The sequence below is a fragment of the Lithobates pipiens genome, unplaced genomic scaffold, assembly GCF_037356315.1.
Source record: "Lithobates pipiens isolate NorthernLeopardFrog02 unplaced genomic scaffold, aLitPip1_a1.2 Scaffold_18, whole genome shotgun sequence".
Classification (NCBI taxonomy): Eukaryota; Metazoa; Chordata; class Amphibia; order Anura; family Ranidae; genus Lithobates; species Lithobates pipiens.
Window position 1 is genome coordinate 146,114,096 of NW_027507758.1, and position 24,159 is coordinate 146,138,254.

At 42.1% G+C, this 24,159-nt stretch overlaps 1 protein-coding gene across 1 annotated transcript in view; it reads left to right on the plus strand.

Moving 5' to 3' along the window:
- Positions 1-22,556, plus strand: part of EGLN1 (egl-9 family hypoxia inducible factor 1) — a 36,782-nt gene extending 14,226 nt beyond the window's left edge. Inside the window, exons 2-5 of the mRNA XM_077486230.1 lie at positions 8,465-8,584; positions 12,068-12,204; positions 14,729-14,799; positions 20,687-22,556. Coding sequence (XP_077342356.1) covers positions 8,465-8,584; positions 12,068-12,204; positions 14,729-14,799; positions 20,687-20,748 — 390 coding nt within the window. The 3' untranslated portion in view covers positions 20,749-22,556. The remainder of the gene's footprint in view (positions 1-8,464; positions 8,585-12,067; positions 12,205-14,728; positions 14,800-20,686) is intronic.
- The last annotated feature ends 1,603 nt before the right edge of the window (positions 22,557-24,159 follow it).

The window sequence follows — 24,159 nt, forward strand, 5'->3', positions numbered from 1 at the left end:
CCCCCCAAAAAATTCTGCTACTCCTCCTGAGTATTACAATACCACATGTGTGGGACTTTTTCACAGCCTGGCCACATAGAGAGGCCCAACATGCAGGTAGCGCCATCATGTGTTCTAGGAACATAAGTTACACATCTAACTTGTTGACTATTTATTACACTTTTGAAGCACCAGGACAATGACACGTGACACTGATGACAGATGGCACTGATACGTGGCAATGATGACAGGTGGCACTGATGACAGATGGCACTAATATGTGGCACTGATGACAGATGGCACTAATATGTGGCACTGATGACGCGTGGCACTTATACGTGGCACTGATGACACGTGGCACTAATACGTGGCACTGATGACACGTGGCACTGAAACGTGGCACCGATGACAGATGGCACTAATATGTGCCACCGATGACAGATGGCACTAATACATGGCACCGATGACGCGTGACACTGATGACAGATGGCACTGATAAGTGGCATTGATGACACGTGACACTGACAACAGATGGCACGTGACACTGACAGGTGGCACTGATGACAAATGGCACTGATACGTGGCACTGATGACAGATGGCACTATGTGGCACTGGGGGCAGGTGGCACTGACGGCAGGTGGCACTGGGGGCAGGTGGCACTGACGGCAGGTGGCACTGGGGTGGATGGCACTGGGGGCAGGTAGCACTGGGGTGGATGGCACTGGGGGCAGGTAGCACTGGGGTGGATGGCACTGGGGGCAGGTAGCACTGGGGTGGATGGCACTAGGGGCAGGTAGCACTGGGGTGGATGGCACTAGGGACAGGTAGCACTGGGGTGGATGGCACTGGGGGCAGGTAGCACTGGGGTGGATGGCACTGGGGGCAGGTAGCACTGGGGTGGATGGCACTGGGGCAGATGGCACTGCTGGGGGCGGATGGCACTGCTGGGGGCGGATGGCACTGCTGGGGGCGGATGGCACTTTTTATTTCATTTTTTTAATTTATTTTTTTTCCACAATCAGAACGGCTGCCGCTGCAGCCGTTCATCTCTCCCCTCTCGCACTGTCTGTGCGAGGAAGGAGAGCGGCGCTGCGAGATGATCTCATATGTTTACATATGAGATCATCTCCCATTGGACACGCCGATCACGCTGTAAACGGCCGCTGTGATTGGCCGTTTACAGCGATCTGTGTTTGCCTGTCCCCGGGGGACACGGCGAACACAGAACTTCCGCGATGCGCGCCCGCGGCGGCGCGCATTGCGGAAGTAAACATCAGGCCGTCCAGGGACGACCGCCCGAACGAACGCGCCTGCTCTACGGCCGTCATTCGGCTATAGGGCGGGCGCGAGGAGGTTAACCTGCAAAGAATGGCAACCACTACAATATTCCTGTACATTGGTAAATTGTCACTGACGTTTCTCAAAACTGAAAACAATGAAACCCTCTGTAACTTTTAGTTTCACGTTCCTACAAAAATACTACGGCCGTGACGTGTAGGAGGGCTGCTGTGGTGGGTCCAAACATATTGGTACATACAAACAATTAGAAGACTAAGACATGAGACAAACATTTAGATACAAATATAAGGGAGATATTTCATAGTTTCCAAAACAAAAATAAAAACAACTGAACGAAATGCTGCCTTCAACCCTTTTAATAAAAGAAAAAAAAATACAGTGGGAAAAACACAACCATGGGCCAGCCACACAAAGTTGAAAAACAGGTGTGAGAATTTTAGCCACACAAACGTGTACTTACACATCCATCAAACCACTCATTACAGATAGGGTCTTATACCTCCAGACTTCAAAAGTACCTTCTAAAGGAATACAATTTACTGTACTCTCCGACCATGCATGCCAATCTTTAAGGGGTCTCATGGCCAGAGCCCCAACCCCAGACCTCATTTGCAGTGCAGCTGTCTGACTGGTGTGGAGACTAATCTTTTTTCCCCTTTTTTACCCATGACGATTCAAAGCAGATTTTTTGGCGGACTCTGCTTTCAGAGAACCCTGCGCTTTACTTTCCTCACGTTTTATGCTTATAAAATCGGTCACTGGAATTCCTGGAATTATACACGGCCAGACTGGTCTCGCGATATACAGCCCTCTAAACGTGTTCGTCAGACGACTACAAAGCACCATGAAATCCTCCACTATTCAAAAACAACATTATGGGGGTTATCTACTAAAGGAAAATCCACTTTTCACTGCAAGTGCACTTGGAAGTAAAGTCGCTGTAGATCTGAGGGGGGCATGCAAGGAAAATAAAAAACAGCATTTTATCCTGCACGTCATTGGATGATAAAATCAGCAGAGCTTTCACTCCTTTCAGATCTACCCCTTTATATTTAGAGCTGCTGCTCTTCCAAGTGCGCTTTCAGTGCACTTTCAAGCTCACTTGCAGTGCAAAGTGGATTTGCCTTTCGTAAATAAAGCCCTATGGCTTCTATCTATCTAGATGTTACAACAATAACGTGGATGCCTCCCGTTTACTCTCTAACCAAAACTGTATTACAGTATAAAACTTTGCAAAACAACTGGAATTTTAAAAACCAAAGTGATTTCCATCATCCTTCCAAACACAAGTCCCTTTGTCCACATGCTTGTTTCAAAAGACCCCAAGCTCCTCCGACCAACTTTCTGTTGCATACATCACATCCTGCAAAGAACTTCCTGTTGTCTGCTCAGCTCTAAAAACCCATCTAACTTGTTTATTTACATATCAATAAACAAGAAGGGGAAACCTAGCTTTCCTGAACTTCATAGATCTTTTACAAAAAAAATTGCTATGGTTACCCCCTCTAGACTTTATAACGTTATATAGGAAACTTCAAAATGTAAAAAAAAAAAACTTTTCTCCAGGAAAGGGTGGGATAATGCAAATGGGAGGGAAGCCCCCTATATGCCCTGGGCAGTCAGACCACTGAAACTCCTGCAAAAAGATGACTCCACATCACTGAAACCTGGCCCAAAAGCTGAGCAGTTCCATCCAAAACACAGCAGACATGAAATGGCAATTGAAACAAATGAAAATCGGGCCAAGACAAAAGGGTGGATGAAATCCGGACTACAGCAAAATAGCAGACGAAAGCCGGACCACGACCACGTTGGTAGATGAAATCTGGACTACAGCAAAATGGCCACGAAAGCTGGAGCATGACATAATAGTGGGATTCACACATGATCCTGCCAAAACCAGCACAAACCGAGATTTCTTCATTAGAAAAACATTTTTTCCCCACAAAAACTGTCTGCACAATTGAGACACCAAATGAACAATACAGATTAATCAGTCTTCATGCTACATCAACTAGGGCCCATAGGAGGCCTAAAACACAGGCTATCCAACCAAACAAGACATTCAAATATCCCAAAGTTACATAAAACACAAAATAACATGGCTCAAACATACACTCTTGTTCCCAAATACTGACAATACTTCACTCTGAAAGTTGGAAGGTCAGCAGATACACAGGACCAAGACAATGCTGCTTGCATGCTTGATCCTTTCATCTCAAAACAAAAGAACTCTTCCATGCTATCGATGCTATTGGTCAGCAATGCATAGCTGCCCTTCCCCCCTCAGCCACATGGCCACTTGAATATTCAGCAGCCATTTTCAAACCTAACTTTTTTCATCAAAGTCCACCAAAACAAACCATCTGTGTCTTGCGTCAGTTAAACAATCTACATGTTGGTCCCATACATAGGTAATAATCACAATTCATACATTTCTGTTTCTCATATACATCACAAACTTATTACACAACATGTAGTTTCTTATCAGCTTGCTCAGTCATACACAGCATACAGTTTAGGTATATATTAAATGGAACCTATAGAGGATTTAAATATAGGTACTCCCCCAATTAATAGACCTACTTACAATGACAAAAATATAACCTACAATTTAAAGTCCCACCATTATACAGAAAGCGGCAAAAAAACAAAAGGTTCTTTGCCTAGCAGAACTTACCCCATACAGCGGACAGAGAATCAAGATCCCGAACACAGAACAGCAAAAAATGTTCAAAAGAAATTTGAAGTATGGTTGTCTTACCATGGGCCCACGTTTTTCTAGTTCTGGATGTCTTTTCCCACTTGAGGCCTGCTGAATTAGGAAGATCTGTTGGCCTCCTGGCTGGCTCGCCAATTCTGTGGTGGAAATGATAAGCTTCTCCTCTAAGCAAATAATTCCATGCGCTAATAAGCACAATCACAGCTCTCAGGGATAATGCCGGCAAAGTGCGCTTGTTTATCTCAAAGTAACACAGACAGACGCTGGTATCACATCGAGTTTAGCAAAATCCTGCAATAGAATAATTTACTGCTTTTATTTATACTGTAAACATGAATAAAAAAGGAAGGTGGTGGCTTCAGAATCGGCCAGACACTTGTATTCTTTTAAAAGAACCAATCACACACATGTATATATTCAAACAGAATTCCAGTAGTGAAGTGTGCAGATGGTCGTGTGCAGAGCCATGCGGTCCACTTATTTTGAGACAAATTGTCTCACAATTTGAACACTACTTACAGGGCTCTGAACACGATCATGTGCACATTCCCACCACTACCAATGATGTGAACCATACTTTATCATGGCTCAGTGGGCCATAATTTTTGTATGGTTATGCTATGGTTCCCATGTACACAGATCTGTTGGCTAGGAGCGTTTGCTATGAGGTGGCCAGTCTCTTGGTGAGGCATAAACGAACATCCCTAAAAGAGCAAACAGATTGGCTGTGTCCACGGGAAATTTTCAGCAGTCAATGTCTTCCACCAACATCTGTATGTGCGAATACACTCGCATTAGTGTATTACAGCAAAACTGACACTGGGGGACACCTGACAACATACTTTAATAAAAATTTCCACAACAGGACTGACGGTGATCAGTGTGTGTGTGTCCTGAGGAGGACTGATGGTGATCAGTGTGTGTGCATCCCTTAGGAGGAATGACAGTGATCAGTGTATGTGTGTCCCTAAGGAGGACTGACGATGATCAGTATGTGTGTCCCTAAGGAGGACTGACGGTGATCAGTGTTTGTGTGTCCCTGAGTAGGACTGAAGTTGATCAGTGTGTATGTGTCCCTGAGGAGGACTGACGTAATCAGTGTGTTTCCCTGAGGAGGACTGACGGTGATCAGTGTGTGTCCCTGAGGAGGACTGACGGTGATCAGTGTGTGTGTCCCTGAGGAGGACAGACGGTGAATAGTGTGTGTGGGTCCCTGAGGAGTACTGATGGTGATCAGTGTGCCTCCCTGAGGAGGACTGATGGTGATTAGTGTGTGTGTTCATCCCTGAGGAGGACTGACAGTGATCAGTGTGTGTGTCCCTGAGAAGGACTGACAGTGATCAGTGTGTGTGTCCCTGAGAAGGACTGACAGTGATCAGTGTGTGTGTCCCTGAGGATAACTGTCAGTGATCAGTGTGTGTGGCCCTGAGGAGGACTGGCCGTGATCAGTGTGTGTTTCTGAGGAGGACTAACAGTGATCAATGTGTGTGTGTGTGTGTGTCCCTGAGGAGGACCGATAGTGATCAGTGTGTGTGCGTATCCCTGAGGAGGACTGACGGTGATCAGTGTGTGTGTGTGTCCCTGAGGAGGACTGACGGTGATCAGTGTGTGTCTGTGTGCGTCCCTGAGGAGGACTGACAGTGATCAGTGTGTGCATGCGTCCCTGATGAGGACTCACAGTGATCAGTGTGTGTGTGTGTCCTGAGGAGGTCTGACAGTGATCAGTGTGTGTGTGTGTGTCCTGAGGAGGTCTGACAGTGATCATGTGTGTGTGTGTGTCCTGAGGAAGACCTACAGTGATCAAAAAACTTTTTAGCAATACACACCAAACTGAGCATGTGCAGCTTGTCCCCTAGCTTCTGTTCTATTAGAAGATGGTTTGGGGACTGGAAGAAGGGGTGGAACAGATAAGACAGAATCAAACAGCCTTTTTACACAGAAAATTAACCCCTTAGGTTCCACAGTGAGTATAACAAGCATTCTTTATTGCATATTTTGGTATATTGCATATACCAATTTTTACTGTTGTGGGTTTAGTATCACTTTAAATTCTATGTAATGTAAAGCACAGTGGTCAGGAGTTAGTGATGCAAGGTTCACAGGTCATAAGTAACGCAGAGTTCACTGGTCTGGCAAGTAAAAGCTCATTCAGGTGTGCACTGATTCCCTTCTCCATGTGTCAATATTAAAGTGGTTGTAAAGTCAGAAGTGTGTTTTTTATTTTTTACCTTGATGCATATGCATTAAGATAAAAAACCTTTGTGCAGCAGCACCTCTAATGCTTACCTGAGCCCACCTCTATCCAGCGATGTCCGCGAGTGCCTTGGCTGTCCAGGACTCTTCCTGATTGGCTGAGACACAGCAGTGGTGCCATTGGCTCCCGCTACTGTCAGTCAGTTAGCCAATCAGTAGAGAGAGGGGACGGGGCCGAACTGGGGCTCCGTGTCTTAATGGACACCAGGAACTGTGACACGGCTTGGGTGCCCCCGTAGCAAGCTACATGCTGTGAGGGCACTTGATATGAGGGAGGAGCCAGGAGAGCCAAAGAGGGACCCCAGTAAAGGAGGATCTGTGCAAAACCATTACACAGGGAAGGTAAATATAAAATGTTTCTCTTTTTTTTCCCCTCTAAAAATAACACTTTACAATAACTTGAACCTTTGAGCTGCTTGCGGGTAGCGCATTGGATGCAGATGCATTGGCTGCACAGAGAGTCGCTTGTCAAAATTTGACACATCAGCAGGTGCATGATCTAAACACAGACAACTACGTTCAGAACTCCTGCCTGCATGCCAGAAATTTGACACTACCTGCATAAAACCGCATAAGAAGAGACTATTGGGCCTATTTACTAAAAGAGCTGAGAATCTTCACACAATAAATTGTGTGAATATTTACTTCAGTTGTCCAGTCATATTGGTAAACAGGAATTTGCACATGATTGGATGACTGAATTGGAAATTCACATAATTTGTGTGAAGATTCTCAACTCCTTTGGTAAATCTATCATGCCTGGTACTGACAGCTCCGGTTGGAGCTACTGTGCTAATGATCCGACTTTAGTACAGCGATCTCCCCTGCTGAGCTATTTTGTGCTGACGGGGGACAGCTCCAGAACATCAGCTGATCAGGAGCCAGCCAACTGCTGGTTTTCCAGCATGCTCGTCCGACAGAAGCCAGCCTAACAGCCGGCTTCTGTCGGACTGAGTGCCTTACACACAGGTCGAATGTTGGCCAGTTTTTATTGAACCGGCGGCTGAAGTCACCCGACATTGGGCACGTGTCTATAGGGCTTTAGTGTGTGGTTAAAGTGGAGTTCCAGTCATTTGTGTTTATTAAAATTAAGCATCTGCAAAAAGTGTAGCTACTGACTTTAAATAAACAGCCACTCACCTATCCCACGATCCAGCGGTGCACTCACCCCCGCCGTTTTTTACTCCACCCTCAACAGCACTGACATCCTTACTATGGTCACCTGGCTGTGACAGCTTGCGGCTTCACATCTGGGTGCCCATTGCTCATGTACGAGTGGTGCTATGCTCTGTGAGTGGTCCGAAAGTCTTCTGGGACCTGTCATGTTTCCCAGAAGACTTCAGAAGGGAGGGGGGAAGGAGAACTTCCGCTTCTGATCGCCTAAGGTGAGTGGGAGCAGGTACCTGTCAAAATCGGGTAACTGCCCCTCCCCAAATGCTGTTTCACAAACAGGAGCCGAGGAGGAGGCCTTAAAGCCCTTTTGGGGGGAGCTCCATTTTAACAGTAGTTTCTGTTGTAATGATATCACAAACATTGTTACTACTGCCCTTGATGTGGTTGATTTGGATGGCTGTGCTATAAAAGATTGCCTTGCTGTACCAAAATAAGAAAGCAATGTGTTCCAAGTGGCTAGATTATACATTTTGGCTGTGGTATTGAAAATCATGTGAGCTGTCTAATAATTGCCAGCTTCATTGCCTATACATACTATTCAGTGTTGGCTATTGCTATGTCACCCCTGTGATTTGTAAACCTGTAGCTGCTTTAGCCTTCATTCACATCTTGCCCTGAAGCCTATGCTTAACAAGTCATACGTAGGACAGGCTGTTTACATCGCTTCGCTCAAAACGTGGCTTTTTTTCAGAGCTGTCGCATGGCTTCTCATTGTAGACACAGACTGGAGTATAAACCCAAGGAAAATGGTCAAAATTGTGAATTAAAAGTCTTTCAAAGCCTTTTTTTTATTTTTATTTTTTATTATGTGTACAGTATAAACTGTAAAAGCTGCCCCGTATCGGTGTACACTGAAGAGCTAGACTCCGGCAGTCTTCATGCTCCTGCGCAGTGCTCTATATATCTAGCATCTAAAATTTCCTTTAAAATGTTATTGATGTTTGACATTGATCAGAAGTTTTTTTCGCCATCACTGACTGGTATTCTAATTTGATCTCTATATATAAGTTTTTATTTTTTATTTTATTTTTTTAAAGGCAATGGTGGCGTGTTACCCTGGCAAAGGGACAGGATATGTACGACATGTTGACAATCCTAATGGAGATGGAAGATGTGTCACTTGTATATACTATCTGAATAAAAACTGGGATGCAAAGGTATGTGGCATTGCACTTTTCATAGTAGTTTTTTTATTTTAATTTTTTTGGTCTGTTCCTTACTTGTTTGAAAGGACCTTTCATTATATTGCATTCATAAAAAAGACCTGGTGATTCTGCTCTGAAGATCCTTACTCAGGCACTTTCTGCTATATGGTGACAATGTTCTGTCATGGTTTCCCAATCGTTTTCCCATTTTATCACGCAAAGACACACTAAAGCCCCATACACACTATCAAATTTTCTGCAGATTTTTTCCTTCAGATTTACCAAAACCATGTAATGCAACGGCCTGCCTGATTGCATACAAATTGAAACTCCTAAGGCTTGACCTTATATTATATGGTTTTGGTAAATCTTAAGGAACAAATCAGTTGAAAATCTAATAGTGTGTATGGGGCTTAACAATGGGAGACTACAGGCATCCATGCCGATGTGCATTTCATAGGCATGCTCCAATGTTGCCACAATCACGGATTCTTGCTGCCACAGGCTTGCCCTGTTCCCCTATACTAGAAGACTGGCTGCCACACCTCCCCTTCAGTCAGCTAATCCAGGAGAGATGGGGGGCGAGGTTGGGCTGCGGCTCCATGTCTGAATGGACACAGGGAGCTGTGGCTCGGCTCTGGTGTATAGCAAGCTGCTTGCTGTGGGGGCACTCAACAGTAGAGGGGGACCCGAGAAGAAGAGGATCAGGGGTGGCCTGTGCAAAAATACTGGTAAAAAATACTATATATAGCAGGTAAGTATAGCCTTGTTGGTTATTTTTAATGTAAAAAAAAAGAGACTTTACTATCATTTTAAAGAATAAGCATTAGAAATATAGTGATTATGGCAGTGCAGTTTTCTTTATAAAAAAGTGTGGTTACCACCTTTAACCACTTGAAGACCAGGCATTTTCTGGCCCTTTTTGTATACATGTGTAAATCAGTTTTGTTTTTTTTGCTAGAAAATTTACTTATATACTCCATCTCCTATCTTGGTGCATTTTTCAAATTCCAATATTTGGAAAACATGTTTTTCTTTGTTTCTGTTATAAAATTTAGCAAATAGTTGCGTTTTTGTTCTTTATAAATTTAACCCAAAATGTATTCAGTTTTATTTCTTTGAAAATAACCCAAATCGGTGTATATTATTTAGTCTGTAGGAAAGTTAAGAGTCCACAAACTATGGTATGTAGAGTTGTGCTCAAAAGTTTTCATACCCTGGCAGAAATTGTGAAATGTTTGCATTAATATTGAAAATATGACGGATCATGCCAAAAAACCTGTCTTTTATTTAAAGATAGCAATCGTAAAAAGCCATTTATGATCACATAGTATTTTGTTTCCTTTTTTAAATCATAATGATAACCAAAATCACCCAAATGGCCCTGATCAAAAATGTACATACCATGAAATGTTTTTGCCTTGGTCAGACACAGAAGGTGGCACACACATAGGTTAAATGGTAATTAAAGGTAATTTCACACATTTGTGGCTTTTTAAATCACAATTAGTGTCTGTGTATAAATAGTCAATGAGTTTCTTAGCTCATTAGTCATGGATGCACTAAGCAGGCTAGTCACTGAGCCATGAGGTGGTAGAAAAGAACAGTCAAAAGACCTGCAAAACAAGGTAATGAAACTTTACAAAGATGGAAAAGGATATCAAAAGATATCCAAAGCCTTGAATAATATGCCAGTCAGTAGTGTTAATCACTTATTAAGAAGTGAAAAATTAGGGGCTCTTTTGATACCAAGCCAAGGTCGGGTAAACCAAGAAAGACTGCAGCCACAACTGGTGGGGAAGAATTGCTCAGGATACAAAGAAAAAGCCTCAAGTAACCGCAGGAGAAATACAGGCTGCTCTCCAAAAAGACGGTGTGGTTGTTCAACAGTACTTGAACAAAAAAGAGCTGCATGGTTGAGCTGCCAGAAGGAAGCCTTTATTGCGCCAATGCCAAAGTGTTGGGCATATTGTTACCAGGCTTTTTTTTTGTAGAACTTGTACAGTAATGGATTCCTTCTGGAAACTTGACCATACAGCTCTTTTTTGTACAAGTATCATCGTATTGTGCTCCTTAAAAACAACCACACCATCTTTTTCCAGAGCAGTCTGTATTTCTCTTGAGGTTACCTGTGGGCTTTTCTTTGTCTCCCGAACAGTTCCTGTGGCAGTTGTGTCTGAAATCTTTCTTGATCTACCTGACCTTGGCTTGGTATCAAGAGATCCCCAAATTTTCCACTTCTTAATAAGTTATTAAACAATACTGACTGGCATATTCAAGGCTTTGGATATCCTTTTATATCCTTTTCCATTTTTGTAATGTCTGAATATCTGAAAATTGACCAATCCTGATGTACCGACAACCTACTTCTTGATGCCCTAAAATGTCAGGACAGTACAAATACCCCCAAATGACTCCTTTTTGGGAAAGTAGACCGTCCAACGTATTTAGCAAGGGACATGGCATTCTTTTTTTTTGTAATTTCTTAGAAAATGAAGAAATAAAAATAAAATCACTTTTCCTTTTTTTTTTTTACATATGGTCACCAGTGCAGTACAGAGTCGTCACATAACTGGTGTGGTGGTGATCAGGGACTGGTGAAAGTATGAAAAAGTTATAATTTTTTATTTTCTGTTTAACACACTGTGGTCAGAGCAATATAATGTTACCATTGTACTACTCTGGTCAAGTGATCAGGATGGTGTGGGATATTTATTTATTTATTTATTTTTTTACTACACATTGTTTGCTTATAGCAGTGAATTACATTGCTATATTGCACTGTAAAATGCTGGCTTATAGCAATGTATAAGCCAGCCTTTTACAGAATGAAACTTATCATTCAGTTTGTTGTGATTAGCTGTGATTGGTCAAAGCTAATCATGAGGTCCAGGTGGGCTCTGTGATTGACTCTGTCTGTACCATGTGATCAAATGAACCACACCATCAGCACTTTCTGACAGGACAGGACATCAGGCTGGGTGGGAAGTGGTTAAGAAACCAGATATATAATTTATAAGTGTGGGGAATGTGCAAGTGCAGTATCCCCTAAAAAATACTTACTTGCTTCACGCACCTCTGTTTTACAGGTAAGGGTTCTTTTCGCCTCTCAATGACCCTCCATGTCCTTACACATGTAGTCATTAACATTCTAGAGGAGAGTTTGGGCTTGAAAAACCTTAAGCGCACATTAACGCTAGACGCTTTTATGTTAATACATTCTAATAGCCAGAATAAATGAATGCCAGAATGCATACACCAAACACACAATTATTTACTAGTATTTGCCCATGCGTCTGAGCTCCTGTTCTTGATTGTTGTTTTTTTTTTTTTTTTGTATGCAAAAATCATCGTAAGGGAAAATGCAGCAATATGCGATCATGCCCTTGCTGTGAAAAGGCTGTAGGAACTAGAAAAGCTTGGACGATGGGTGGGGGAGGTGAAGTGGTTGTTTTTTTTACCAGTGTATATTGACATCTTTTTACTTTTATGCAGGAAAATGGTGGAGTTCTAAGAATATTCCCTGAAGGCAAATCTCAGTTTGCTGATATTGAACCAAAATTTGACAGACTATTGTTTTTTTGGTCTGATCGTCGAAACCCTCATGAAGTTCAACCTGCCTTTGCTACAAGGTAAAGTGTACTCGACTCTAGTTAGCATCTGATTCGTATGACATGTGAACCAAACCGACTTTCTATGGAGCCATTTCACATAAATACGGTGCAACAGCAGTGTGATTTTGCTGCACATTTGAAGAGTCCTCTGCAGTTTTTGAGCACTGGGGTGTGATTCAAATGCGAATTCCAGGCTCGTTGCCTTCTGTGGGAACGCATCTGAATTGCACATTTCATAAATTTTAAACAAAAAGTTAATGCAACAATACTTTACATGTGTGGTGTGATTACCGTTTACAGCTGCGTGCAGAAGTAACATATGCGTTCACATTTGCGTGTAAGCACGGTGGGATGGGACCCATTTTTTCCACCCACAGAAGTGATCGAGTTGCTAATTAGCCAACTCAAATCCCTTTTGCAAGAAAGAGAATTTCCGGCTGAAAAGAATGGCCCGGTTACGAAATGATTAAAGCAGCCAGTCTTTTTAACTGCTTCCTGCCCACCGTATTGTCAAATGAAGGGCCGGCGAGAGCACTTTTTTTCCCTCCTTCATTTGTTTAGCAAAAAATAAAAAAACCCAGTGTTGATTAAATATCACCAAAAGAAAGCTCCATCTGTCTTAAAAAAAATATTACAAAAATTTAGTTTGGGTACATCATTGCATGACCGCGCTATTGTCATTCAAAGTGCTACAGCTAAAAAATTGGCCTGGGCAGAAAGGGGTCAAAAGTGCCCAGTAGGCAAGTGGATAAAATACCCCCTGATTCAGATCTATCTTATCTGTAGCCCCTAAATGTATATCTGTTGTACAAACAAACTCCTAATTGGAAGTTATCAATGATGTTTATTTCAGTATGATTTAAAAAAAAAAATTCTCAAATTAAAGTAAATCTGGTGCTCCTATATACCAAGCTTTCCTGCTGCAGTCCTGCCAGGTCCCATTACATACACAATTGACAGTGCAGGATCTGCATGAGTTAGTGGCGCTTTACCATCGTCTTAGCGGCAGTATGCGGCCGCTAGTGGGGTGGTTTTAACCCCTGCTAGTGGCCGAAAAAGGGTTAAAACCGCCCGCAAAGCTTTGACGGCAGTATAGCCGCGCTGCCCTATTGATTTCAATGGGTAGGAGCGGTGTATACACCGCTCCTTCCCTGCTCCAAAGATACTGCTATCAGGACTTTTTTCACCATCCCGCTAGCGCACCGCTCTAATGTGAAAGCCCTCCGGCTTTCACACTGGAGTGAAAGGTGCAGTTTTTTTTCAGGCGCTATACAGATGCTATTTTTAGCACTGTAGCGCCTGAAAATCGCCCCAGTGTGAAAGGGGCCTGAAAGTTTAAACCAAGAACTTTTTAATTTTACCTATTGGACCACCACGAAATTTAGGGCTGCTGGGACAGTCTTGGAGACACCTGCGTGTCTGCATTTTTGTTCCAAACATTTTGGCTGCTTTGCACAAATATGTTAAGTGCTGCATATATTGCTGCATATATTGACAATTCTATAGAACCACATTGACAATTTTATAGTACCAGTAGTAGTAATAAATACTGTTTAGCCACTTGCACTCCAGAAGGTTTTACCCTCTACATCACCAGGGCATTTTTTTTTCTATTCAGCACTGGTCTAATTTAATTCCTCTTTGTCTCCCTGCAAAGGTAAAGCATAATGGGCTACTATGCATCGTATAGTAGCCCATTATGTGTCACTTACCTGATACAGGAGCCAGCGGTGTCACTGATGTCCCCTGTAGCGCGGAGCGTCCATCTTCTTCCGGGTATCGCCACTCACAGCACCGGAGCAGTGATGACATCACTCCCGCATGGGAGCCGCCACTAATGACATATTGCCGTTAGCAGAGGCATGCTCAGTGCGCCTACGCACCGCTATCCACGGCGCATGCGCGGTGGCTGTCTTTAGATTTTTTAAGAGCAATTGCTCAGTCATGCAACACTGTACACAAATTACACTGTAAACGACATTTGTAAGTTCTGTATATAATTGTATTCTATTGTGTATGTGTTGCACACTTCCCTCACTGTGCACATGGCACTAATAATGTTTTCTGTACATGTTTTCATTCTTTCAAGTCCTGATTAGAATTAGCCTGCCTATGTTAGGCCCCTTATTACCATGCAAGTACAATTGTAATATTAATGTGATACCTATGTAATCATGTGTATAAAAACCTTCAATTGTATCATAATAAAGCAGAACCGTTATGTGGAAAGATGCGGAGTGTATCTTTGGTGTTTGTTCCCTACTGTAGTAGTTGTTATTAATGTGGAACCACTAATCAATATGAGGATAGGAGTTGACTATCTATAAATTTCCATGTCAACACTGATATAATTTTTTCTTGTGGAAATAGAGCTTTCTTTTGACCATGTCCTGGGTTTTTGCAGTTCTGTAAAGTAAAGATATCTGATCTGCAATTAAATACAGAATTGTGTATATTTGCGATTTAAATATCCATAAACATAGTTGATATTTACCTGTCCCTGTAAACACACATCAAATTGTATTTTTTTTTTTCACTCTAGGTACGCAATAACTGTGTGGTATTTTGATGCGGATGAAAGAGCTCGAGCTAAAGAAAAGTATCTAACAACAGGTAATTTCTTTCAAGTTGCTTAAAGCTGAACTCCTACTTTTTATACACTTAGTTTACAGGCCAAGCTGACACAAATGATCTGCCCCTCTCTCTATGTGAGGCTGCTGGATGTGCTGTAAAAACTGAATGTACAATGGGTATAGAAAATAAACGCCCCCCTTTTCAAATCACATTTTCTTGCTTTGCAGCCTGAAATTACAGTTTTTGTTTTTTCCAGCTATATTTACTCAAAGTGCAACTTATAACAACAACTGAAAGATATAATGCCAACATGTCAGAAGAAAACAAAACAAAAAAAAACAATCCCTGGTGTTGGCAAAAATGTGCATGTAAACTCAATCAGGTGTAGCTAATCAACTTCTCAATTGCATACAAAACCATTTGACCTTCACTACGTGCAGCTGTGGTCATTTTGACTAGCTTAGTATGAAAATAGCTTTCCTGGAGAATTTCAGTCCCTAGTAGTGCAACTGAAGCAAACAAACTATGGGTGGCTGGTTTGATGGTTGAGGGTATTTGGTACAACACAGACCCTCCCTGGATCAGGACATCGCTCCAAACTGGATGAAAGAGCCAAGAGGAAACTGGTCAGAGAGACTAACAAGAGGCCTACAGCAACTCTGAAGCAGTTGTAGGAATTTATGACAAAGAATAGTCATTGTATGCATGTGACAACAATATCGAATTCTCCGCAAATGTGGCTTGTATGGGAGGATTGCATGAAAAGTCAAAAAAGGTAACATGCAGTCACAACGGAGCATTGCCAAAATGCACCTTGAAGATTCTGAGGCCACATGGAAAAATGTGTTGCGGTCAGATTAGACTAAAATTTAATTATTTGGCCTCAACATCAAATGATATGTCTGGTGGAAATCCAGTACAGCTCACCATCCAAATAACACCATTCCTACAGTAAAGCGTGGAGGTGGTAATATTCTGTTATGGGGGGTGTTTTTCTGCAACAGGGATTGAAGCACTTGTCAGGATAGAAGTAAGAATGGATGGGGCAAAAAAACATTTTCAAAACGATTTGAGAAAAATCTTCTGCCCTCTGCCAGAAAGTTGTCAATGGGGAAAAAGGGTAAACTTAAACCCCACTGAAAATCATCTGTGGAATGACTTTGAAGACTGCAGTCCACAAACTCTTACCAGCAAACTGAACCGAACATGAGCAGTTCTACAAAGAAGAGTGGGCAAATATTGCAAAGTCTAGATGTGCAAAGTTAGTAGAGACAGATCCCAACAGACTAAAGGCTGTAATTAAGCAAAAGGTGGTTCAACAAAATACTGACACAAGGGGGTGATACTTTTTCCAACTCAGTGATTCCATAAATGCAGCTGGATAAAAGAAAATTGCAGCCTGAAATGAAAACACACGGTTTATTTTAAAGGGGGTGATTAGTTTCTATATCTACTGTAGCTAAGGCTACATATAGCATATTGTACTGTGTTCCGGGTTGGAGCCGAGACGTCTGTCTCATACCCAGAACACAATAGTCTATCACAGCGGCGCTCAGCCATTGAGAGAAAGCGATGATATGTTCTAGCACTGAATACAAAGCTAAGCTTCCTCTGGTGGGCTGTTGTCACAGCCTCTGACTCAGGCAGTTGCTCCAATTTGACCACTTCCAATGCAGACAATAGAGTATGACTTGTCATGCAATTTAACCACTTTCAGACCGGACCATTTTGCTGGTAAATGACCAGAGGTCTTTTTACAATTTGGCACTGCGCTGCTTTAACTGGTAATTGCGCGGTCATGCAATGTTGTACCCAAACAAAATTTGCGTCCTTTTTTTCCCACAAATAGAGCTTTCTTTTAAAGGTATTTGACTGACTCTGCGATTTTTATTTTTTGCCATATAAACGTAAAAAGACCGCAAATTTTGAAAAAAAATGATATTTTCTACTTTTTGTTATTATAAAAATCCAATAAACTCAATTTTAGTCATACATTTAGGCCAAAATGTATTCAGCCACATGTCTTTGGTAAAAAAAAAGTCAATAACTGTATATTTATTGGGTTGCGCAAAAGTTTTCACATCTACAAACTAAGGTAAGTTTTCTGGAATTTACGCAGCTTTTAGTTTATGACTGCCTATCTCATTTCTTGAGGTGCTAAAATGGCAGGGCAGTACAAAACCCCCCCAAATGACCCCATTTTGGAAAGTAGATACCCTAAGGAAATTGATAAGAGGCATGTTGAGCCCATTGAATATTTTATTTTTTTGCCTCAAGCGATTGAATAATGACAAAAACAATTTTTTTGTTTTTTTACACAAAGTTGTCACTAAATGATATATTGCTCACACATGCCATGGTTATATGTGGAATTGTACCCCAAAATACATTCTGCTGCTTCTCCTGAGTATGGGGATACCACATGTGGTCGACTTTTTGGAAGCCTAGCCGCGTACGGGGCCCCGAAAGCCAAGCACCGCCTTCAGGATTTCTAAGGGCATACATTTGTAATTTCACTCCTCACTACCTATCACAGTTTTGAAGGCCATAAAATGCCAAGATGGCACAAAACCCCCACAAATGACCCCATGTTAGAAAGTAGACACCCCAAGCTATTTGCTGAGAGGCATGTTGAGTCCATGGAATATTTTATATTTGGCACAAGTTTCGGGAAAATTACAAACTTTTATTTATTTATTTATTTTTTTCACAAAGTTGTCACTAAATGATATATTGCTCACACATGCTATGGGCATATGTGAAATGACACCCCAAAATAAGTTCTGCTGCTTCTCCTGAGTACGGGGATACCACATATGTGGGACTTTTTGGGAGCCTAGCCGCGTACGGGGCCCCGAAAACCAAGCACCGCCTTTAGGCTTTCTAAGGGCGTAAATTTTTGACTTCACTCCTCACTACCTATTACAGTTTTGAAGGCCATAAAATGCCAAGATGGCACAAACCCCCCCCCAAATGACCCCATTTTGGAAAGTAGACACCCCTAAATTTAGGGGTACACTAGTGAGACTCACAGGTAAAAAAGCACCTAGGCTGTCAGCGACTGTATCAAAACGCTACAAGAAAAACTGTTAGCGATCGCAGGGATCAGGCCTGACTCTGCAAACGCTGCAGTTATGTGCGTTGTGTTTTGTAAGTGACAGTGATCGATCGATACTGCACTTGGGTGGGCTGGTCTGGGCTTGGCGGAGGGGCTAAACGCAGGTGCTAGCAGGTATCTGGGCTGATCCCGCTAACAATGCGTTTTGGGAAACCTAAACTGCTGGCGACGCTAATATAGATCTGATCAGATACTATATTACTAAGGGAGGTGTATGCTTTGTTCGTGGGTGTTAGCGATACTGGCACTAACCTGACGCTGCCTGGGGTGACGCAGACCTTATCTGACCCTCAAACCTATATCACCCGCCGGGTGATCAGGGGGTTAAACCTTTATTAGGTAATAAATGGCGGGTGCCCTGAAACTATAAAAAAATAACTAACCAACCAGCGTCACCTGTAACAGTTATATGGTGATCACTGTTGAAAGGGTTAACTAGGGGGCTTTATGCGGTAGTATATGGGGGTCCCTGGCGCTATAAAAAGCTGCGGCGAACCTAAATACCTACCTGCCTAACTAGCGTCACCTGTGACACTAATACAGCGATCAGAAAAACGATCGCTTATTAGGCTGGGTTCACACTGGAGCGATGCGGGAACGCCACGAATCCGCGGCGGGTTCCCGCATCGCATGCCTCCCGGCGGCAGTTCACACTGCCCTATGCGAACTGCTGGGAGTGTCAGTGAAATGTTAATGACACCCCCAGATCAATTCGCATATCGCAGTGCGATCTGCAAACTCAGATCGCATGGTGTGAACACCCATGCGATCCGATTCTGCTGTGGACCAAAAAAAGGGTCCCGTGCGAGTTTGCGGCGGGTGCGAGGCGAATTCAGCCATACTATCTGTATGGCTGAACTCGAATCGCACAGAGATCGGATGTGATTTGCACTGCAGTGCGGTGTGAATCACATTCGTTCTCATAAACCGCTGCAATGTGAACCCAGCCTTAGTGACACTGGCGACGGGGGGTGATCACGGGGTTAAACCTTTATGGGGGGGTTAGGGGGGTACCTTAGAACTAAAGGGGGCTAACCCTAACTGCCCTAACAGTTATTACAGTCACAAATGACACCAATGCAAAAATAAAATAAAAAATGCAATTGGTGTCACTGTGACTGGGGGGGCAGGGGTGATTGGGGGGGTGATCGGGGGGTGAAGGGGGGGTGAGAGTGTGCCTGGCATGTTCTACTGTGTAGTGTCGTGTTGGTGCAACTCACCGATCCTTGATCGTTTTACATTTATGTGGCCCAACACACACAATAGGCTATAATGGGACCTGAAACATATTCTTGGTGCTGTTATTTGGGAACCACTAAATGTACTACCCACTAAAACTGAGAATTTCTGGTTCACAATAAGCATGCTAGTAGCATTGTGTTTATTATTACTGAATGTGTTCTTAGATGGCAGAGCGAATGTCAGATTAAGGATGTACAACTGAACAGGTCAAGTTGCATGTTTTTTAACATTCAGCTGGAATTTCACGGTCCATTTACACATTTTGCATTTCAGCAATGTTTACACAATGCACAGACCATGTTTTATAGTACGCTGTGTTGCCTAAAATGGGTCATGTACTGTGTTTTTTCATCCATTGCAGTGTTTTGGTAGCCCGTTCATAATATGACCTACCTTAATACAATGCACTTTAATTCATTAAACACACAACTGTGCACTTGCATATGAATGGGCCCTTAATGTTAGAGGCTTAACATGACAGCCAGCATTTTCATTAGGAGATTTTAAGCTGCTCATTTTTCTGATGGGGATTATTCAGACACGTGTTGTGGTATGTTTTTTTGTTTGTTTTTTTATGAATCCAACTCAAATCTTAAGAGCAGTTCGGGTTTATAAAAAAAAGGTTCATACTCACCTAGGTGGATGCAGCATTGGTCTAATACTGTATCTGTCCCTGTAGCTTCTAAATTGAGAACTGCACGATCAAACAGCACTGACTGCTCAGTTCTCCCCTCTGCTCTGAGCAGAGACAGTCTTTCTGCTCTGCTTCTCTGGCTCTCACTGGAGCGCCCTTCTGTGCAGGGGGCAGAGGCGGCTCGCTAAGAGGCTGAGTCAGATGCTGGTCCAGGCATCTGGGAGGATCTCAACTATAAAGTTAGATTGATCCAGAGCCTGGATCAGCTAAGTAACGTCAGCGGGTCACAGGAGTGCAGAACGAACTGTGAAAAAATCTTTGGCCACACTTCTCTTTTAAGGGGAAACTCACGCCAAAACTTTTGCCTGTGTTTTAGTTTTATATTGTGAGTGGAGAGATGCATCCTTTTCCATCCTTTATAATGCTATTTGCAGTTAGGTAACGGCAATGACACACAAAACGAATTTTCTGTGCTATGTTCACATCAGAATGCAGTATTTTCACTGCATTTCAAAGAGTGTTGTGATAATATGCAACTCTGCACAATATTACACCTCTCTGGGTGGTGCCCTGCATGGCACCACACATCAAGAGCAACGCACCACACTCCTTTTTGATGAAGTGCCAATGTGCACTTCACATAATATTCAAATAAAAACAGGGGAGCTTATCGCACTGCCCCTACAGATGGCTCCCTGCAGCTGGAACAGACAGCTGTCGCACACTAAATCGCTGCAGTTTAGTGTGTGGGGCATTGTAAATGGGTCCTAAAGGTTTATGTCAATTATATAGCTCATTGGCTTGCAAAGTGCTCACTACAGCAGTGGTGGTGGGATCCAATATTTTTTTCAATTGTAAATGACAATTAATACCCTTATTACTACACAATCATGTTTAAGAATCACAATTTTCTACCTTTTTTCCTTCTTCAGGAGAAAAATCTGTAAGGATTGAACTAAACAAGTCATCAGATGGAATTGTAAAAGAAGTCTGAAAATGGATTCAACAGCAATTCTTTCTTTTCTGTAGACAATATTTGCCAAGTGGCCTGGTAACCGTGTACTTGCTGAAATGCAGCGTGTACAATGGAGCCTCCTTCAGAGGCCTGTTTATGTTGTGAATGTAAATAATAGTAAAAAAAAATATGTATTATAATTATATTTTATCTGATGTACCAAAAACTGAAATTTCATTACTGGTCTAATGCACACAGACCAATCTTGACAATGCTTTTATGAAAAATATAAACAGACTATATCTATATATATATCTGTGCATAACTGCACTCTTTAATTAAATGCTGACTTTTTTGTTTTTATTAACCTGATCGTGAATTTTTCCAGAATTAGAAAATGTACTCGCATCCATTTATTTTGTTACAAGGTACAGTGTATGAAGTAACTTAATAAAACCGAGTCCATTCCTACATTATTGTTAGCACACCATACATGCTTTATTAAAACTTTTATCAAAACTATCAATTCGATGAAAAACTGCCCTGTTTGTATTTTAACTCGCTTGCGCTTTTTGTTAATTCACATTAAAATGGTAAAATTTACTAGTTAAGGGTTTAAAAATATACTGATTGGATGATCTTCTGGAAAGAACACATGATAGTATTATTCAGTTGTCAGTTTTATAGGTTCAAAGTGTTTAAAATAACAAATTTTACAGAATTGTTTTTGGGAGAAAAAAAGTTTAAACTGGATTTATTCATTTTATTGAAGGTGTTTTCCTAAAGTACACCTGTCATTAGACAACTTCCTAATTGTCGTTGCTGTTCTGATGCTTAAATGCTATTTGCCTGGCTTCAGTATTTGAGTCGCAGACCTCAACTAAACAAAAACCTGAGAGACGTCATAACTTCAGTACTTGCAGTGGATGCCCCCTATTTCTCCCATGACTAATGTCCTCCAAATACGTGATTGAACTGATATGTTTGAGAAATGTACATTAAGTTGTTAAAATATTTTACTGCCATGTTTAACTTGAGTACATATTAACAGTTGTGGTTGTATTACTCAGTTAATGGATAGATCATGTTCACATAAATAGCTGATATTCCGACAATGGTAAACTCTTATGTGAATCTCTCTTCAGATTACTAGATCTATTTTTGATAAATTCTCATCCTAAAGTACCTCCAATAATGCTTATGTCATCTGCTGCTACAAAAGAACTTCCATAAGTACTGACGCAGTGAAATGGACTTATTTTTCTGAACCTGAATAAAGAGAGCCTCAAAAGATGACTTGATGGGAGAGTGCGATTGCTAGGACCTAAAAAAAAATTGAGCTTTATTCCTTTGTTTTAGCTTGAATACTTAGTGACTAAAGCCCACACACTATCAGATTTTCTGCTGATTTTTGTCTTCAGATTTACCAAAACCATGTAGTGCAAGGGCCTGCCTGATTGCATACAGATTGAAACTCCCAAGGTTTTATCTCATATTATATGGTTTTGGTAAATCTTAAGGAAAAAAAAGTCAGCAGAAAATCTGATAGTGTGCATGGGGCTTTACCTTTGTTGAATTAGCGTTTGTTGGAACCCCCCCCCCCCATATTTTAGGGCACTGTAGTGCTTGGGGCTTTAAAAAAATAATGCTGCTCTGTGTGCAATACTTCATTTGATGATCCCCCCCCCCCCCCCCTGTCGTAATGTTTTTACACCACTCGATGTCCTCAGTCTTCTGGGTTGAAAGACGCGTGGTGACTTTGGAGGCTATTTACTAAAATTGGTGTACACAGTAACCCACCCGCTTCTAATGTCAGCTTGTTCAATTAAAATTATGATAAACACCCACTATGACCATTGTCCCTTCTATTTCTATATGTGGATGATGGCTCTGTAATTATTTTCATAAAATAAAAAAAAACTAAGTACTTTTTTTTTTTTTTTACTAATTGATGTACAGCAGTCACATGACCCAGCTCCTTCCCAGCCTGTCTGCAGGGAAACATAAGCAGGAGGAGCTTCGAGTCCTTTTCTGCTGATCACATGTTCAAAATAAAAAAAAACACTCTTTGGAATACAGAGAATAAATATATATCCATAAACTGTTTTAAATTGTCATACATATATATGTTTGAAATGAAATATTTATTATTTTGTGGAAATAACATGGTGTGGGCGGATTTCTGGCAGTCACAGGCTGTGTCTTAGAATAAGAGGGAGGTGAATCAAGATGTAATATCCCGCCCCCATTGTGTTTTAGTTGGTTAGTGGGCATGGAGGAGGAGGGAGTGAGTGGGTTGTTGTTTACCACTGAGTATATGCCTATGACGCTATAGTCACATGGGCTTCTCAGATGTGATAGGGAGTAAATGCTCACCATAGAAACTCACTGAAAACTGAGTATGTGCAGAGTTGCCACCACAGTGGCAAAATTCCTAGCTTAACTGGGGATATGGACAGAAGGTGGAGATAGCAGCAGGATCAACTAGGTTGTGGGGTGTTTTTTAATTTTTATTTTTTTTTGCAGAATACAGTAAAACAAACCTCATAGTGACTGAGTATGAACAGCATGTAATTCATGTAATGTTATTGATGGGGTTTTTTTTTTATAATGTGGATTTAGTGACACTTTAAGACTCCTTTCACACTGAGGCCCCTTTCAGGCATTTTAGCGCTAAAAATAGCGCCTGAAAAGCGTCTCCCATGCCTCCTTAGTGTGAAAGCACCCGGTACGGTTTGGGAGAGGTGTATACATTGAAATTAATGGACAGTGCCGCCAAAGTGCTTCGGCAGCGCCGCAAAACAGCCACTTTTAAACCTTCAGGCTGCTAGTGGGGGTTAAAGCGCCCCACTAGCGGCCGAAAAGCACAATAAAAATGACTGCTAGACTTTACTGCTAACGCACCCCCGCTCCAGTGTGAAAGTAGCCTTAGCGCTTGTACACACGGTCGGACATTCCGACAACAAAATCCGTCGGATTTCTTCCGAGGGATTATGTCCGCAATTGGTGTGCATACACACGGTCGGACAAAGTTGTCGGAAAATCCGATCGTTCATAACGTGATGACGTTCGTTGCGACGGGACTACGTTGCGGCTAGTAGCCAATAGCTTTGGTCTCGTAATTTGATCTGAGCATGCGTGACACTTTGTCCGATCGGAATTCTCTACGAACCATCGGACAAAGTCCGATTGGATCATGTTGTCGGAAAATTTTATATCCAGCTCTCAAACTTTGTTGGTCGGACATTCCGACGGAAAAAGTCAGATGGAGCCCACACATGGTCGGATTATCCGACAACACGGTCCGATCGGATATTCTCCATCGGAATGTCCGACCGTGTGTACAAGGGCTTAAGCTTTGACCATAAAACCTAGAAGCTGATTGGCTACTATGCACAGTTGCACCAGATTCTGTGTGCACCTATTTTTGTAAAACTTCCCCACTGAGCC